The sequence below is a fragment of the Phodopus roborovskii genome, unplaced genomic scaffold, assembly GCF_943737965.1.
Source record: "Phodopus roborovskii unplaced genomic scaffold, PHOROB, whole genome shotgun sequence".
NCBI classification, from domain to species: Eukaryota; Metazoa; Chordata; class Mammalia; order Rodentia; family Cricetidae; genus Phodopus; species Phodopus roborovskii.
Window position 1 is genome coordinate 39,232,203 of NW_026126418.1, and position 20,289 is coordinate 39,252,491.

General features: G+C 38.5%; 1 protein-coding gene across 3 annotated transcripts in view; it reads left to right on the top strand.

Moving 5' to 3' along the window:
- Cobll1 (cordon-bleu WH2 repeat protein like 1) overlaps positions 1-20,289 on the top strand; it is a 146,412-nt gene that overhangs the window by 98,988 nt on the left and 27,135 nt on the right. For all 3 annotated transcript variants that reach the window (XM_051184564.1, XM_051184566.1, XM_051184565.1), the window contains 4 exons: positions 955-1,156; positions 4,194-4,422; positions 10,374-10,471; positions 10,569-10,793. In XM_051184564.1, coding sequence (XP_051040521.1) covers positions 955-1,156; positions 4,194-4,422; positions 10,374-10,471; positions 10,569-10,793 — 754 coding nt within the window. The remainder of the gene's footprint in view (positions 1-954; positions 1,157-4,193; positions 4,423-10,373; positions 10,472-10,568; positions 10,794-20,289) is intronic.

Consider the following 20,289-nt stretch of genomic DNA (forward strand, 5'->3'; position numbering starts at 1 on the left):
TTTTTCTGAAGGGTTGACAATTAAGAATGACAAGCCCACAGTGTTCTCTTAATGTGAATGAAAACTTGTATGTTGGCAGGTGGTACCCATGGCAAGGGGAGCCCCAAGCTGAGAGGTACTCTGAAAGCCAAACTGGGTGTGCAAGAATCCTGTAGAAGTTTTTCCTGCATTGAGATCAGTCCTGTGTTCTTCTGCTGGCCATTATTTGATATGACCTCAAACATTTACTTCTGTTGCTTTACATAAGGGCCAGTAACTTTATTTATTTACAATTTTTAAAATTTATATTACAATCTTGTTTTACATGTCAATCCCAGTTCCCTCTCCCTCCCCTTCTCCCCTGCCCCCCCCCCACTGACTCCCTCTCTCATCCCCTTTCTGCTCCCCGGGGGGGGGGGGATGAGGCCTTCCATGGGGGATCTTCAAAGTCTGTTGCATCATTTGGAGCAGGGCCTAGGCCCTCCCCCATATGTCTAGGCTGTGAGAGTATTCCTCTATGTGGAATGGACTCCCAAAGTCCATTCGTATACTAGGGATAAATACTGATCCATTACCAGAGGCTCTATAAACTAAGGGGCAATAACTTTATATCAAGGGCCAGATAATAAAAAAATATTAAGCTTTATAGGCCATTCAATCTACAGGTCACATTGACCTTAATTTGCCACTATAACAAAAGAGCAGCCTGAGATATTATATTAACAAGTCAAAACTTGGCAAATAAAAAGTCTGTAGAAAATTAAGTGATCCTAACTTGTAAGATCTCATGCATTCTTAATCTGTTGGGATTTTCTCTTTCTAATCATGAGATTTTTAAGGCTCTCTCACAACTCTTACTTTGTAGCTTTACTTTATGTCATGAAGGCAAATGGCCAGAGTAGGGTTCTCAAGGCAGTTATGTGTCACAGTCTGTTGACTTAGAGTCTAAGGACCATTGCTCCTCCTGTTTTACAGTAAGCCAATGATGGACTTGCTCGTGTTCCTCTGTGCACAGTACCACTTAAATCCGTCAAGTCACACAATTGATCTACTGTCTGCTGAAGATAATCTCATCAAATTTAAGCCAAACACACCAATAGGAACGCTGGAGGTAGAGAAGGTCATTTTAAAACCAAAGTCTCTGGACAAGAAAAAGCCTACACCAATAATCCCAGAGGTAAGGACTCTGTCACAGATTTTGATGTTTTTATGGCTGAGATAGTTATTTTTTTAGTCAGTGTTTATGGTTATTTCATCATAAGTGAAATAAACATAGACTTCTGGTCTAGCATTTTATAATGCAATTCTTAAGTTTTCCTAAACCACTTTGCTTGTTATCAGTTTAGGTTATTCATTCTTGGATCAGCTAGAATTGGGGGAAACAATTTAGATATCAAATGCTCTAAAAATAATTGGCTTGGCTACATCAGAATCTGACAGTAATCCATGTGAAGTTTAAGTTACGATTTAAAAATATTTTATGCTTAAATGAAAATTTTAAAACCAATGAATATTTAATATCATATTTGACTTCTGTATATTTTGTGAGTCACTAATACAACATATACCCAGATTACAGTTTATTATCCTATATAGTAGCTCGTCTTTCTTTTTTAATGATTTCTTTTTGTGAGTAGTAAGTGTTCAGGTGGATGTATGGAGGCCGGCAGAGGACACTCATTGGCTTTGTCATTCTCTGCCTTGTTCCTTTGAGGCAGGGTCTTTCCCTGAAGCTGGAGCTATTGTTTTTAGCTACTCTAGCAGCAAATGCCAGTGGTTCTCTTGTCTCTGATCCCCACAACACTAGGGCTGTAGGCATGTGTGCAACCACGCCTGGCCTGCTACATGGATCATGATTGTACAGCATGCACAGTTTATCACTGAGCCATCTGTCTATTCAGATCCTTAGATGTTTTTGTTTCCTTTTTTTTTTTATGTGTGAATTTTAACCAGAAACTTTTAAACACAATGATGCTAATTTATTCATTTGATATTCTTAATGTTATTTATTTGTCTATTTGACCAAACCCAGGATGTCATACCTGCTAGGCAAACATTCTACCAGTGTGCTGATGTCCATAGCACTTAACTTTTCTTTCCTCTTAAGATTATTCTCATGAAGTTATTGCTATAAACACAGGAGTATAAGTTTATAACTTAAAAAAATAGTTCTGAGTTACAAACATCAACATTTTTTACTTCATAAAATACATGAAATTTGTGCACTGATTTGAATAATACATTCTTACATATTGTTTAAAAGCATTTACTAAAAACGTTGACAACTTTCATGACAAAACATTAGCTTTAGTATGTGATTGAATGTTAAATATTAATAAGACAGTGGTCTGTCTTCTGTCTAGGTATGAATTATCTGCTGTATATACGTGCTATTGATCCATATTGGAGCAATTTTATTTATGTAACAAATAGCTTGCCAATCTTTGGATTCCCCTCAGTTACACACAGGTTTAGCTTTATGAATGAACATTACTAAGGATCTGAAAAGTGTATATTTTGTTTAGTGTAGTGACCTATTGCATACATTAATTTTTTAATGGGGGTTAATCCAGTTTCATCAAAATAGGGAGACACTTGAAAGTGTGCAAATAATTTTGAAATTACTAGTATTGTGTCTAAGTAAAGATGATTTTGATCTTCCTTACTATTATGTTAGAGTTAACTGGGGCAATGCTAATGTAAACAGCAAACATCAATGACAATATGTAGGATTCACTTACTGATAACTGACCATGTACCTGGCAGGATGCTAGTCTCTTAGTGTTACTGATCTGATTGATCCTGTTAGAAGGAGTAATAGTAGCTTTTGAAATACTTTGGTGTTTATTTTTTCAATGTGGCTATTAACAGGTTATTACAATTACAACACCAGCATTCTTTAAATAAAGGACAACATAAAATGTAGATGTTATTATTGTGTGTATTTGATAATTTGAAAATACTTTATAAGACACAATGTAATAATATTACTAATATTACATATGAGCCTTTGTTCTTGTTGGGTTTAAATCTGCAAGAGTTTTAGCTGGGTGGTGGTGGCACACACCTTTAATCCCAGCACTTGGGAGTCAGATGCAGGTGGGTTGCTATGATTTGAGGCCAGCCTGGTCTACAGTGCAAGTTCCAGGATAGCCAGGGATACACAGAGAAACCCTGTCCCCCAAAACAGAGACAGATAGATAGATAGATTGCTCAATCTAAATAGAAACAACCTTAAAAGAATTTTGAATTTAATTTACCAGTTATAAAAACAAATTGAGCTAGGCCTGGTGCATGGCTGTAATCGCAGATACTTAGTAGGCTTCAACAGGAGGATCACAAATTCAAGACTTACCTTGGCTATAGATTGAGTTCAGGTTCAGCCAGAACAATTAGTGACACTGCATCAATATCAAAATTGGAAATAGCTTAGTAGTTGTGCATTGTCTACCATGAATAAAACCTCAATACTGGTAGACTCTTCTGCCCTGCAAGCCTGCTTCCGAATAATCACACAGGAACTTTTTATTAATTATGAAAGCTCAGCCAGCTTTAGGCTTAGGCTTGTTTCTAACTAGCTCTTATAACTTAAATTAACCCATTTCTATTAATTTACTTTCTGCCTTGTGTCTTTGTTACCTTTTACTCTGTACATTCATGCTGTTTCCTCTCAGCCTGGCTGGCCACTCCCCACTTCTTTTTCCCAGCATCCTGTGTACTTGAAAATTCTGCCTTGCTATTGGCCATTAGCTTTTTATTAAGCCAATCAAAATGACACATCTTCACAGTGTACAAAAAGTTTATTCCATGGCATCTTAATCCCCAGGACCATTAAACACACACACACACACACACACACACACACACACACACACACACACACACACACACACACACACAATGTAGTTTTTATTTTCTTATAATGTGTTTTAAAATTAGGAAATAGCATTAATGAAAGAGAAAATTTTATACCAGAAGAAGAATGGAAAGAAATAATTGCTGAAGAATTATAAAGCCTGGAGTAATAGATAACTCTGGATAGCATTGCTTAGAGTATGTTTAATAAATGACCTGTGGTGTTAACTATTTAATTCACATGTTACAGAACCTAGAGTTGTGGTCTATTATTCTAGATACCATTCTAGATGCCATTGTGGAAATTTTGTTTTAGTAAATAAATTAGTTTGTAACTGTGGCTTTAATTTACATTTCAGAAAACTGTGAGAGTAGTGATCAACTTTAAGAAAACACAGAAGACCATAGTGAGAGTTAGTCCCCATCTACCACTGCAAGATCTTGCTCCTGTTATATGCAGTAAATGTGAATTTGATCCATTGCATACAGTGTTGTTGAAGGATTATCAGGCTCAGGAGCCCCTGGACTTGACACAATCTCTTAATGACTTGGGACTGAGAGAGTTATATGCAATGGATATCAACAAAGGTAAGTTTCCCCCTACTTGAGTGGTGTGTGTGTGTGTGTGTGTGTGTGTGTGTGTGTGTGTTGTGAATCAAAATGCCAAGGATTTAATGGATCAGTCATATAGATAGAAGTGAATGCATCCTATTGAGGGTAAGAAGAAAAAAATAGGTTGAAATAAGTAAATCAAACCAAGCATACATTTTAACTTGGTAGCAGTTATTGAAATGGTCTTCTTGGCTGTCATCAACATTTTATATTTTTCTGTCAATCTAGGAATTCTTTTGGTAGTTTTGCATTTTATTTAATTTTATTTCTGTTTCATTTTGTGTATTAGTGATCAGGTCTCATTGGGATACCTAGCTTGGGCTTGAACTTCTGAGCTCAAGGAATCCTCCTATCTCTGCTGATTCAGTAGTTTAGGATGACAGGCTTGTGCACCATGCCCTGCCTTGGGTGGAATTTATCGTTATTTATTGTGCATTTTGAATTTAAAAATAAAGTATCTATTTATGTGCATGCCCATGCTGTTCTATGAAGCAGTTCTTAGTTTATAAAGATTTCATATAGTTTTGTATGAGGCTTAGTTATTATCACTCACATTTGAACATTTTTTTTTCTGAATTCTTTTCTTAGGTCATTACCCAGACAGAGTAAATTAAACATGCATATAAAGTGAATCATAGATAACTACCAAAATTTTCTAGATAGGCATGCATTAAAATGTGTCCATCTCAAATGAAGTTGGTTTTTTTGTTTTTTTCCTGGTGCCTGGTAGACCAAGGCTGTTAGATTATTCAGTGTGAATCTCCTTCATTTGGGGAAATAAGGGTTTAGTGGAGGAGACAGTTAATGCACACTGCACAGAGAATTTCAGACATTCTTCTGAGGATGTGGTACAGTGTAATCCACAGACTACTGTTAATTTATTTTGTTTTCTGTTTTTTTTTTTTTTTTTGGAGGGGGGCGATAGTTCTAGACAGGGTTTCTCTGTATTGCTTTGGAGCCTGTCCTGGCACTTGCTCTGTAGACCAGACTGTCCTTGAACTCAGAGATCTGCCTGACTTTGCCTCCTGAGTGCTGGGACTAAAGGTGTGCACCAAACTACTGTTTTGAGTCAGTGATATTTGGTAGTTAATGGAGAGCATCATCACAGTCATTTCCCCATTTTTACTCCCTCTTGCTGTAGCCCCCTCCGTTACTGCCTTCAATAAGTCATCCTTCCAAGGTAAGATACAGGAATCAGTAAACTGTAAATTACAGCACAGAATTGGGAGGATTAAAGTTGAGATTCTGATTGTAACTTTCTTAACATTACTAACACAGAGAATCCTGGGGGTTTGATTTCCTTAAAAAGAATTTATGGGTTCCCTTCTTTGATTTCTGGTTCTAATTATAACAATTTCACTTCAACAGAATGATTGGTGATGTCATTCTAGAGCTGGGAGTAATAGTATAGATCTGTAATTCTAGTACTCAGGGGGCTTTTGAGGATTCTGAGTTTGAAGTCAGTTTGAGCTACAAGTGTTAAACAAAACAAAACAAAACAAAACAAAATCCCAGACACTAAAAACAGTACTGAAAATGCATCATGCTAAAAGTCTGGGAAGATCTGAGAAGACCGGTTTGCTCTCTGATATAAGAGATATAAGTAAGTTGGATGGGAGCCTGCTTGGATGCAGTGAGGGCAGACCCTTGGGAGGTTCCCGGGAAGGTCTCAGCTGCTTCTTATTGAGCAGCTATTGGGAAAGGTGGTACTTCTCCCCCACCTCCTTTTTAGAGCATTGTTTTCCCTTTACCACCACTTAGTTTTGAATGAAAATTTATTCTAACAAAAATTTTTATATTAAAATTAGCTTTAAAAGCTTAAAAAGACATTTCACGTGGTATGTAAAAATGTTCTGTTTTCTGAAAGAAAATACATAAAATGTTTAATAGTGATTAGCTTTGTGGGACAGGTCTGTGAGCAAGTTTTCTTATTTCTTTGTGTTGTAGGATTTATAATGAATATGTATTACTTTCATTGGAAAATTGATTAAAATTATTTAACAATGGGATCTAGGAATCTTCTTCCTCTGTTACAAAAGGGTAGGTTGGGATCTCTGATTTGTCTGATTGTTACTACTCTGCCTAGCATCGAAACATTATTAAACTGCATATGACATGTTGCCAGGCTTTTCTGATTAAGCCAACAAGAACAAGTGTATGTTGATTTATTCTTGGTGTCTCTTATAGGCTAGTCTAATCAAAGAAGCTAAAAATTCCTATTTTAAATATACCCTGGCAGAGAATCAGGAACTAGGCTCTTTCATTCTGACTCTCAGTGGCTGATAGGCCAAGGTGGCAAGCTTCGATGGAGGAGATAGCTTTATGAGGCTGGATTCTACTTCTGTGACAGTCAGGAAATGGGAACAGATAGTTTTTGTTTCCTTCTGGAAATGGTGCTTGTAATTGGCTTGCTCCTCACCACATTCCATGATCTTCTTTAAAGTGTTTAACACACTGATTTCTAATGTCCCTTTTATACCCTAGCCTTCCATGTATGAGGTTTCTCAGAGGCTTAATTGTTGTGAACAGAACCTGCAGGGTGGAATTGTGGAGTAGTCAAAAGAGCTCATTTTACCATGCCAGAGTCCAGCAGGTCAATTCAAACCCTACAGATGTTCTTACACCCTGATTTGGTGGGTTGTCATCAGAAGCCTTCAGAATTTGTGTGCTGTAGCTTTTGACCTCTCTTCTAGAATCAGGAAGCTGCAGTGCCTGAGCTGATTTCCTTAATAAAGGCAAAGCTTCACATGTCTCAGTGTTTAACTCTGACAGCTCAGTGATCTGCACACAGCTTTAAGTGAGGAGGGCTGACCTGGTGTGAGGGGTGACCAGCTGTCCAGAAAGAAGCATCATTTGACATATTCTGGCTACGCTTGCTGAATGGCTCCACTAGTTTTCAAGTTGTTCAACTCTCAGGTCACTTGATTTCTGAAATGTGAATGGAATGCTGATTTTTTTTTTTTTTTTTTTTTTTTTTTTTTTTTTGTCACACCACTGGCTAACCTATGCCAATGGGGGGAAAATAGCTCAAAGTGAAGCTTTTATTTCTTTCTTCACAGGGTTTTCGGAAATAAAGCATATGGAAAACCTTTAGCCTTGAAGTACTGTCCATGTCCCTTGGTTATTTGTTAGCCTCAAGGAGGCCCTTGTGCAGCGAGTGCCGCTTATTTCCTGTCTGAGTGATTGACGGTGTCAGTTTGTGAGATAGAGTTTTCCTATAGTATGTTACTGTGACACAATGCATTAATACGAGCTTTGGTATTAACTTTTATTTCCACTGCTGAGATAAAAATGCCCTGACCAAAAGCAACTTGAGAAGGCAAAGGTCCTGATCACAGTCTATTTTACTGAGAGGCTGAGGCAGGAACTCAAGCAGGGCAGGGATCTGGTCACAGGAATTGAAGCAGAGGCCATGGCTTCCTCAGCCTGCTTTCTCATACAACCCAAGGTCACCAGCTCCGAGATGACACCACCTACAGGGGACTGGGCCCTCCCATATCAATTATTAATCAAGAAAATGCCCCACAGACCTGCCTACATGCAACCTGATGGCCTTTTCTAAATTGAGATTCCCTCCTTCCAGATGACTGTAGCTTGTGTCCCATTGACACATACATACATATATAAACAGGCTCCAGCGAGCACGCACACACGCATGCACACACGCACGAACGCACGAAACCAGCGCACACTTTCTGCTTCCCTACAGTAGTAGTCTGCTCATTGCCACTATTTGTTTATTTTTTTTAAGCTCCTTATATTACCATCACTTAAGTACCATCACTTAAGATGATACATTTACTTCTCATCTAAGTCATCTCTCAGATTTTTATGCAAAGTGCTTTGTCTCCAATATCATTTAAAAATGCACTGATTTGCATAGAATTCTCATTGTTTTTTAATTTTTATTTATTTTGTGGAAGAGATACTTTCACAATTTACTCCCCACCCCTTTTTGAATTTATAAGTTTTTTACTAAAGGCACCAAGTCTTTTGCCTTCCATGATTCATCTCATAGTCTGTCTATTCCAGGACTGGTCCCATGCACCCTGTGGGTATCACTTCACCTACTTATTTGTTCCTGTCAGCTGACTGTAAATCTAGAGACTTGACGGGCTTGGGTGAGATAATTTGTGGCAAGAATACTTCATAACTACCAAATGATCCTTGTCTGTATCTCCTCCTCAGGAGGTGGAGGAAGAGGATTGTGTAAGTCTTGGGCTCCAAGGCCACCCTGAGCTGCACAGAGATGCCTTCTCCAGGCAAACAAAACACCCTTCATAAATAATGGTTTGTGCCCCCACTTAGAGACACAGTAATAACAGCGCTGATCATCAGCTTTTGCTGTGTGCATCTCAGTAAGGAACTGAAAGGAGGTGGTAGTCCTATGCAGTCTTCCTTTTAGCTACTAGCACTTTTTTTTAAATCTTGTGTATATGAATGTGGGGGGAGCAGGGTGGAATGTCTGTACAGGAGTGCGTGTGCTATGACACACATGTAGCAGACCGCAGATTTTGTTCACTGTCGTTGTCCACCTCATTCGAGACAGGGTCTTTACTGGTGTGCATGCTAAGCTAGAGGGCCCACAGGCTTCCAGGGATTCTCTTGTCTGCCTCCCATCACATAGTAGGAGGGCTAGGATTTTAAATGTGTGTTCTCTTGTTCTGAACTCAGTTCCTCATGCTCATGTGACATTTCAGTATATACAGTTACTTTTAACGACAGCAAATCATCCTGAATTTTGCCAGTGCAAACACTGACTCCTTTGGCATGATTCCCAGTGAACTTTGGTAACTTTCTCCATGATGTGATTAGTTGTTTGTAGCTCATTGCTTTATACAAACAGCAAATTAACTAATTCAAAGCAGCCATGGTTCCTTCCAGTGTGACACCATTTTGGAAGTATACTGGGACGAAGTGGCCTAGCTGTTGACTGTCCCTTGGTTATTGACCTCTTCAGTTGACATTAGGGAATAGACTTTTTGAGGGGGATGGTTAAAGAAGGATTATGGATACAACCTTGAAGTTTGATGATTGCCATTCTAACTAAAGTCCAGTTTTAGCACTGTTATCCTTTAGGGCCTGATCATTTCAGCCATACTAGAACTACTAGGTTAAACGAATAGCATTTGTGAGGCATTAGTTGATTCATCCTTCCCTCGGTGCGTGGGGGAGATTGGTTCTGAACCCTTGTGGGCACCAAAATCTTTGGAAACTCAAGACCTTGATAAAGAATTGCTTAGTGTTTTCATATAGCCTGTATGTGCCACCCCTCATATATATTAAGTCATCTCAGGACTATTTGTGACACTCGGTACCTTGTAAATGGTCACTATGGCAGGTTTTCAATCAGGAATGGTGGCAAGAGAAAAAAAAAATCTATATGTATTCAGTACAGGTTTAATTTTTCTGGGAGCACTTTTCATTTGGGGTTTGTTCTGATCCATTAAAGTGTACTTGCATATAGACAGGCAGCTGTAACTATAATGGCTCATGTTTTGAGAGTGAAATAACACTTCATGATTGTTTAGCTCTGACAAAATTATATCTGAAATAAACAAAGGAGAAGCTGTGAGGAAGAAGCACCATGTGTCACTTACTGTGCTGTACCCTTCTTACTTTGCCTCTGAAATGCTGGTAATGATACCGTGCTTAAGGAGTTGAGTTCACTGTTTTCGCTCTGCCTCTGGACCCTGGCTGTGTGTCTTAGCCCTCTTAAGCTTTGTTTGCCTCTGGTCTAAAGCGGTAACGGTATTCTCTTGTTGCTTTGAGAATCGGATAAGGTATTTGCTGCTTAGCAGAGTGGCTATAGCTGGTAACATTCATCATCAGAAAAGCTTTTGAAAGGAGAGCCTAGAAAAGAAACACTGTGGAAATGAGTTACACCCGTGAACAAAAAAAGGAAATTGCTTTTTATCTTTTGTCAGAGTCCTGCCAAATATCCCAAACCCCGGACATCGTGAAGGAGAAAGAAAACAGAGGGATCTTCAGCTTTTTCCAACGCAGTAAGAAAAAGCGGGAGCAAGTAAGCATTTTCGTGCAACGTGTTAAGATTCGCAAGTATTTTAAAAGCGGTTTTTGGTTTGATTGTAAGCGGTCATTGCCTTTTGATTCTCCGTTAGACCGCCAGCGCGCCTGCGACCCCACTCGTGAGCAAGCACCGCCCGTCTTTTACGAGGTCCAACACAATTTCCAAACCCTACATTTCCAACACGCTACCCTCGGATGCACCCAAGAAGAGGCGGGCCCCACTCCCCCCCATGTCCACATCCCAGGGCACTGGGCAAGGTCAAGAGAGGCGAGCTTCGTGTGTGGAGAGATCTACCAGTGTGGACGACAATGACAAGGTGTGCTGGGTTGGTTTGTTTGTGATTGATATAGGGAGGTATCTGTTTTTCTCTCTCTAAGTTGTCCATTCCCACATAGGCTACTGACAAAGAAGCAGTTTTTAAAATGCACTCAGTAGAAATGTTACTGACAAGATTGATAGAAAAAGGTCGTGGATACTCCTGCCATATCTTGAATGAATGTCAGTTTTAAAAAGCTTCCATCTTCAATATAAATTTCATCTTGCTTTACTTCTCTCAGCTGGACTATCAACACTGTTTTCATGTATTAGGAATTAAATGCATATCTTCAACACATACCTTCTAAACAATGACATGCATCTGTATGTTCCATTCTTGGGTTTCTAACCTTTGGTATCTTCAGAGATTCTTCAGGGGGAAATCCTGGTGTTTGCTTGATCTGTCAATGTTGTTTTTTAAAACAAGCCTTTTACTAGAAAATATGCTGCTGTTTTACTCATATTGTCTATCCAGAGGGGGTGTTCTACATAAAGCTTTATCAATTTACCAAAAACAAGCAAACACACAAACAAAAAACTTATTTTAGTATGGGTGTGTGTGTTGTGTGTGGCATGTGGAGGTTAGAGAACAATGTGGTGTATTCTGTCCTTCCAGCATGTAGTCAGCTCCAGGGATCGAACCTGGGTCATCAGGTTTGGTGGAAGGCCCCTGCCCTTTTACCAGCTAAGTTACCTCCCCAGACCTCTTCAGCTTAAAATTAAAATATTTAGGACTAAAGTTTCCCTGAATATATCTTTTTGTGAGATCCATTTGTCTAAATATATCTATACTTCTTTTGCTTTATTGAGGTGGAGCGTAAGTGAGATTTGGGTAAACATAACACCATCTGTTTTATTGTTTATTGTCAGGAGGAGTAATTTAAGTGACATTGATAGTGAAGTGCATTTTGAGTTAACTTATTAGACCCCAAGTGGTGCTCCAGTATTGAAGCTGACAGATGTTATCCCCTGCTCAGGATGGTTAGCGACTCAGAGAAATAAACTCTTTACAAACTAAGTATTTTCTTATCTAAGTTAATGTTGTGGCATAAAAATCTTCATAAGAGTAATTACTTTCCCTTCTGAGACAGTCATTTACTGACAAAACTTGCAGGGTGTTCGTTCTGTAGTTGGTTGGTGGTTCTCAGAAAAAGATCTCTGTGTTTAGTCATAGATGTGTGTGGGAGTACAATCGTTGGGTGAAAAACTCCTCTTGGATTCCAGAAGTCAGGGATAAGGCATGCTTGGGCCTGAGCAAGAGCCAGACTGCAACAATGCAAGGAAGTAAGGACAAGGCTGGTCCTAAAGGCTTCTTTTTGTGTTACAGCCCCTTTCCACTACTTTATAGGAACAAGAGCCTTTCGAAGATTACTTTCCATTTTAATTACCTTAAAGCTGAATATAAGTTTATAAGAATATAAACTACTATAAGCTTGTGTAGCTTCCAAACTCTTCTTTTACAGAATTTCCGTCTATTACAGCTGTCCTCATTCAGGCCAACCCAGTAGCTTTGAGTGCTTTGATTCCCGGGGAGTCTGGGTCATCTAGCATCTGCCTTGTACAGGTCTGAGCTGTGGCACCAGCGACCTCATGGGAGGCTGGTTCTTTTGATTCTCACCCTCCACTCTGTGACCACTTGGTGCCCTGTGTTAAGTAATTTTTTTTTTTTTTTTTTGTATATTGCCTTTGGCAAATTACACATCTTTATGCAATTTTCTGATTATTTCATCTTTTGATCTGGACATCTGGGTATTTCTTTGATGTATTGTTCAACAGGAACAAGAATTATTTGTTTTTCCTAAGAGAAGCTGAAGAACCATTTTTTGGGGGGGGTTGTTTATTCATTACCAAAATCCTTAACGATTAAGATGAAGTTGTTTGTCTATTTGTGTCTGTTCATGTACACACATGAACTCATGCCTTCCTAGGCATTCTCAGCACTTAGACTCGTGGCTAGATTTTATGTGACTAATCACCCTTCATTTAACTCTTCCTTAATCTTCATGGTCTCCTTATAACTTAGCAGTGCCCCCCCCCCCCACCCTTTAAGTAATACTGTTACCTTCTTTATCCATTACCCATTTTCTATACAGGCCATACTTGAATCTATGGGCTTAAGTACACTTACTAAACTCTTGAAGAAAGGGTATTTATTTTGTTTTGAATTTGCGAGTGGATCTCAACGTCAGTGGTTTGAGTGATACCCCTCTAAGAGTTGTAGTCAGGTCCTAATGTAACCAGGGTGCAGATTCTGGGGTTTAGAATCCACCAAATGGCCCATGCCATGAGTATTTTTTAGGCCCCTGGCTCCTCACCTTGCCCCTTGTTCTTGTTAGAAACCCGCCCTTGTGCTTCCCTACCGTTTCTCCTCACAGTGCCTTCTGGGAATAAGAATCCCACTTTTCTGGAAGCCTGCTTCCATTTTACTTGTCTACATAAGTCCTTCTGACCCTTTTCATTAAGCCCTGAGGCTTATAAATATGACTTGACTTAGAAATAGAGTGTGTGCATATGGGTTTCAATTTGGAGGTACCACTATCTTGCTTTAAGTTGAGCCTGAATGCAAAGGCTAGGATCCATATTAGATGATTCACAGCACGGAGACAGAAGAGAAGGCCATGTGAAGACCCAGGCCAAGCTGGGTGTTCTGTTATACAGGAACACTGGAAGTCACCAGAGACTACAATAGGCTCTCCACATGCTCTGATTTCAGACTTCTGGCCTTTAGAATCCCGTTTTAAGCCATTATGAGTTTTTATAGCTTTCCTAGGAAACTACTATGCCAACTTTGTAATTCCAGTCTTTATATTCTTCCTGTTAAATTTCAACACATGAATACTGACTCATCACTGTATGGAAATCAGCATATCTAACACGCAGTCCTGTTTTTACATTGTATTCAAAAGTTCAAACTCATCTTGGTGTGTGTTTGTTTCATAGTTTTCATGTCTATTAGAGACCAGGCTTTTATGTATTCTCATAGTGTCTCTCATTCCCTTTGCTCAAGTCATTTCCAAAGAAATCCAGAGTAGAGAGTCAGAAGAGAACATACTTAACTTGTCTTCATATTGCTCTTTGTGGCTGGCTGACAAATTTGTGTTTCTAATTTACCATTTCCCAGGTCAGCCATCATTTTGGGGTTCATAATTTTCTGTTCAAACCTCTGTTCCTTATCAGTGCCAAGATTCTTTGAACGCTAAACAGGACATGTGAGTCGTTGTTGCTCATGTGAAGTCTCACTTCTCACCCTTTCAGAATGGAGTGATGCTGCCTCTGTCTTCTGTGTCATCCTTCTCCACAGAGTTGCTTCTTAATGAAGAATGCTCTACAGAGAATAATCACTTTCTCTGAATCTGTCTTGAGTGTTTTGATTTGTGTGAGCCTATTGGTTTGAGTCTTACATAAGTTATAGTGAACTCTTGAGATGGCATTGTTTATGTTCAAATATTCATGAAATTCAGAACATAATCTGCTTATGAATGAATGTTACTTTGTTGATATTTTGTTTTAAATTTTAAATAAAAAATATAAATTTTAATGAAGTTTTCTACATCTACTTGAAGAATTTAGTTGAAATTTTAACAAACATTATGTTTCTAGTCATTGAAAGTAATAGCAATGAAATATGAAAACATAACTAAAAGAAAAAAAATACGTGTGACCGAAGCTGCTATTGCTTGTGATACAATGTAAACCACAAGGGTGCGCTGTTTAACAGAAGTACAGCACTCCAAAACATCTTTTAAAAAAAGGATAATGTTGCAATGGTTATGTTATGTTAGAAATCCTTATTTTGTTTGGTAAAGTGACAGAAAAGTAAACATTTATAATGAACAACATTTTCATTTTAACCTTTGGTTCACTTTAGTCCCCTTTTAAGTAGCCACTGGTTTAGTAGTCACCTTCGTTAGTTAATCAATACTTAAAGTATTAACTACATCTCTTCTACTTTTGGCTTTCCATATTTAATAATTTGCTTCATTCTTACAGGACATTTCTCAACATTGGCAAACTGAGATACTTGGATAGTGATTCTGGAACAAATTGTGGAATGTTTCACATAGCTGACTGTTGATTTTCAGTATAATTTTGACAGTTGCTTGTGCTCTTCCCAAAAGTGGTCATTAAACCAAGTTAACAAAACACTCTATCCCGATCTTTGTGGGATTTCTTCATCTAAACATGTTATCTAAAGAATAAATTTAACTGATGTTCCATTTAAGTCAGTGCTATAACGTCTTTTTCATGTACATAAAATTTTCTATACACTTTGGCATGATTTTCAGCCCCATGTAATTTTCTCTATAAAGGTGAAAATGTTCATTTCAAAATGAGTTTCCAATTGGAAATTTTCTAGTAGTTTTTCCTGAAACTTTTCTGAACATTTTCTTAAGCAAGTTTTTTTTTTTCCCCCTAGTGATTTGAAATGTCATTTGTGTTTCAAGGTATATGATATCCAGCCTTTGTCGTTTTATGTATGAACAGTTAACATGGCACTCCTATGTGTAAACATATAAGATCAGATTGTCAAACATAGTGGAATTGACTTAGATTAAAACTAATACAGAATTTTAGAATTAAAGCTAAGTATAGGCACATGATTCCTGTACCCATTTGTTGTCTGTTGGGAACACATTTATCAAAATCAGCAGGCAGAGGATGGAGGCCTTCCCTCTTAGGCCAGTTAATCTCTTAGACTGGGGATAGAAGAGTTGAAAAGAAATGGCTGGAAATCTTCACCCACACAATTCTGAAAACCTTTGGAGAATTTTTTACTTGCATATTTTGTGTAGCTTTAGTGCTTAGAATCCTGGGCATACAACAATGGATAGCTTTTCCCCTGGTCACTAGCATGGTGTTTGACCTCCTTTGGGATAGGGTTGTGGCTGAAAGCACAGTAAAGAGATAATCTCTACTGGGCATTTCATTTGGTCTCAATTTGCATGCCGCTACAGAAAACGTTCAAATATTGAGAAACTGGAACTTCTTGCCATCTACTATTATGCAAGTGAAATTTAATACCCAGAGTATTAGTTTTTAAATAGCTGACTAAATTTTTTAGGAATGTTTCACATTCCTCTTTTACCCAGTTTTATCTTTTTCCTACATAGTGTGGTTTAGAAGCAGATGATATACTAATGAAGTAAGTAAACTTTACTTGGTGAATTTTAATTCTAGTTATTCTATGCAGAGTAATTAAGGTTGTATTTCCCTGTTGTTATAGACTATGTATTTGTACTCATTAAGAAATATTTCTCTTTCTGCTTTTTTTTGGGGGGGGGCCAGGTTATCATGTACACTTTATTTTCCCCTCTACTTTCTTCTCGTATTTATTGTATGGAAAGTAGACCCCACACATAGTTCTTCAGTTGCTTAGGAACAATGGTTACCATGGCATTTGCAGCTTGATATACAGAGTACATCTGGTACACTTCCAAAACTATGAGTGGGTTAATTCATCTGAAAAATGTACCATCACAGTATAATGCTTAATTTTTGCCAGGTATGTTGCCCATTATTTCCTTGTAACTTTTCTAAAATTTATTAACAAATCAGCCAATATAAAAGTAAAGCTGTAGTGCATGCTTATGGATTTATTTTCTATGTTTCAGGCATAGTTCTAAGAACTATGTGTAGATTAATTAAGAAATTAATCTACACAAAAGCGCTCTATTAGTACTTCCAGTCCCACTTCAAACCTAAAAGCAAAGGGATCTGCTAACTATAATTTTCATCTCTAAAGAGAAATAATATTAAAAAAAAAAAAACACAGTTCTCTGACCATTCCACAGTTCTCTTCTTGTCTATAAAGGAGAAAACAACTGGACTTGCCTTAAGCTTCACACTAAGGTCAGAGCAAATACTGAATCAGAAGTCCAAGCTTTGCTTAGCTGCTCTCCTATTGTGGTGCTTGGATAGACTTGCCTTTCTCTGGTAAGCCCCGTGCATCAACAGAAGCCACAGACAGAACATAGCCATGGTTATTAAGTTTGTAGGGAGGTAAAGCTTGCTTGACAGCTTTGGCATCGTGTCTAGGATGAATTGAAATGTCCCCCAGTTTATTACTTTGGTTGGTTTTTCCCTCTGGCATAAGTTCCAAGCTAAGTTACTCAGTTAAGTGTTTTGTAGTCTCTCCATGTGTCCCTAGAAACATGTCTGTCCTGTTTGTTATGATTACAGGGAACCATGGTAACTGTTTCTTCTCCTTTGCTTTGAATCCCAGGCTCTTGTTCATTGAAGATGCACTGTTAACCTCAGTGCTCATCTTCTGGCTGAGAAATGTTTAAGCCAAGGACTGTCACTAATAAGCCTTGATTACATAAATATATTTCAGTGAATGATGAGTGAACAGGACTGAGGAAAACACCATCTTGCCTTAAGTAGAGGAATGTGAATGTGAAAGTCTGTCAAGGGCATAGCATAGGCCTTAAAAATTTGCCTTTTTTTTTTTTTTTTTTTTTTTTTTTTTCTCTTTGCACAGGAAAGGGCCAATGTAGATGTAAATGGGAGGCTACTAAACCTGGTCATGTCTTTTGTCATCTTAGGCTTTCCTCCTTGTTCTGTCTTGTTCTTTTATTATCCCTGTTTCTTTTATTTCAGTCAACTTGTTTTCATCTTCACTGAACTTAACTTCTCCATTGCTGAGTTTTCTCCTCTAAGGAATAAGATTTTGTAACTGAGTTTCCCAGAATCTTCAAGTTCTTGTGTTGCAAAATTAATGTAAGTCTGGCTTTTACCTGGTGAAAGTGCTCTGTGGTGTGGACCTTTGGTTGGTGGTAACGAAGTCACAATGCCTAGTCAGTCCTATTGGCAGATTTCAGAGACCCAAAGAACGATAGTAACTAACATAGAAAGCTTAATACCCGGCATCTCTCTCTCTCTGCTGTGACAGTAACACAAGAGTCCACACTGGAAGCACCTTGCACTACTACAAAGAAATGGAGGGCTTAAAGTGTGAGAAAGATGTGTTCAGTTACTGAACCTATTAACTAGAGGACCCAAATATCATTATTATAACTAATAATGAATTTTATGCTAGATATGTTTGATACAAATCTTGTGACCAATTCAGCCACTTGATATTTCCTGGAGAGCCTAACTTTCAGGAACAAAAAGCCACAGGCTGTTGGTGGTGATGCCACTTGGAACGCCTGCTAGTCGATCTAGCTATCTTACTGGCCTCTATCGTAGTACTCATTTCAGGAGATTGACGAGAGTGGTGCTGAAATTGCCCACGTAGATGCCTGCTCACCCAGTGTGAGTTAAAGAGCTGCTGGCCCTGCCCTGTCCCTAACATCTCCTGTTGTTTCCTGCTCAGCTTGGCTGGCTGGTACTTCATGCATCATTTCTGTTTCTCCACTCCCTCACTTTGACAGGATAGTCTGAGACTTTCCATGCGATCAGTGGGGACTCTGAATATGGGCTTAAACAGAGAGTATGGAAATAGAGTGTAGAAACTTCCAGGTGCTTCCTTTTCCCAGAGAAGAGATTCGGGTCTTTGGAAGAAGCTTTTCCATATTTCACCCAGAAAGAGAAGTTTATTTTGGAACTGCTTCAGTGACAAATTGGCATTTATATTTCCATCCAGTGGAAGTGCAGTTGTGTTTACGCAGGTGTGAAAATTTCACATGAGGAAATAGAAGGCAAAACCTCAAAGGGATGACCAGTGGCTAGCATTTACAGTAACTATTTTTTTCTTTTATTTTGTAAAATTTAATATACATATTGATCCCAGTTCCCTCTCCCACCCTCTCTTCTTCCCTCTTTCCCTTCCTCCCTCCTCTCTACCTTCCCTCTCTTCCCTCCCTCCCATGTGCCCCAGCTCCCCTTCCCCTTCCATCACCCCCCCTCCACAGGTAGGGTGATGCCTTCCAGGAGGGATCAACAAAATCTGTCAAGTCATTTGGAGTAGGGATTAGGCCCTCCCTCCTGCCTCTAAGCTAAGGGAGTATCCCTCCATGGGGAATGTGCTCCCAAAGTCCTTTCATGCACTAGGGATTCATCCTGGTTCCATACAGTAGCTTTTCTTTATTCCACTTTTATTTAGGCATTCTTTATATTCCACATGCAATTATACTGATTTCATTGTTACAGGAGAAAAATTTGTGGACAGAGCTCACATGCTTTGCAGATTCAATACCTCGTATTTCTATATTCCATTAATTATTACATAATAATCATCTCCAAGATAATAGTATTTAAACCCAGCTTGTATATCATAAGTTGTAAAGTTATTTTAGGGATCTTCCAGCAAGAGCGTAAATGTAAACCTTAGTCATATATGAAGTTGAGACATTGGGACATATTCATGGTCTATTTGGATTAGCCTAATGTCAATCATAAGGTATTTAATACATTTTTATGATGTTGAATAGGTTATCTGAGCATATTGTGAATTTGTTCTATAAAAAGAAAATGTATTTTAAGGCTAAAGATCATTTCAAATGCTTGTTTAGGTGCGCCCTAAACCCAGAACTGCCCAAACATGAAAATATTCTTAAAAGCAGATATAATCCAAGATCTCATTAAAAAAAAAAGAAACTTAGCAACATCATTGGGGTTGGACTGCTCTGTTTCTATTCTTTATGTCATTTCCTCCCTGTATTCTTTATGATTCCTGTAGGACATACTTCACTGTCCTGTGTTGTGATACACTTGTGATTAATACATAAACCAATAATGTTTCCAGTGCTAGTCCTCAGCAAAGCTGGGAAACTCTGCTTAATTCTGCCTCTGTTAGATTTCATCCCATTTGAGTGAGTGAATTCTAATCCGGATGTGGATTCAGGGGGACTATCTGCCATGATTTTCCATCTGACCTTACCACTTTCTTTCACCTGCTTGTTCTAGTTTTCTCTTTTCACAGATCATGAAGTTTGTGCTGTTTCAGGTGCAGGACTTGCTAATAAGCACCCAGCCTTATCAGTGGCTTTAACTAGAGCAAATAATTGAGTAGCTAATGATTAGCCAAGGCAGGTTCTCCTAGGGAGTTAGAAACCTGTTTTCTCAGCTTGCAACTCTTTCAAACTTAAAAATAACTTAGCCCCTCTTAAAAGTTGAGTAAGGAAATGAATGTTGCTGTCAAAACTAAAGAGTTGTAAGCAGTTAATTCTGATTGAGCATGCTTATGAAATTGTTCAAATGTATATCCTATAGTATGCATTTACCTACTTATTGCCAAGATTTAACAAGCTAGTGTTAAACCTTAATGTCTTTCATGGTATGATGAGGTGACTTAACAGTGGAGATCCTCAGGCAGTAAGCCTGGCATATGCAGTGAGCTCTGCACATTCAGTAGTCTAAGACTATTCCAGTAGGAGTCCCACTTCCACTCTCACCAAAGATAGGTGGTTTTAAATGCCCCCACTTTATATCCACAACTCTCTTTCTTGCCCCTGCTATTTACAAAATAACATCCACAGCCTAAAAATAGGCAAATGTAGTAATGCCAGCTAATGTCTAGTTAGCATGTACTATGTCCTAGGCATTACTCTTGT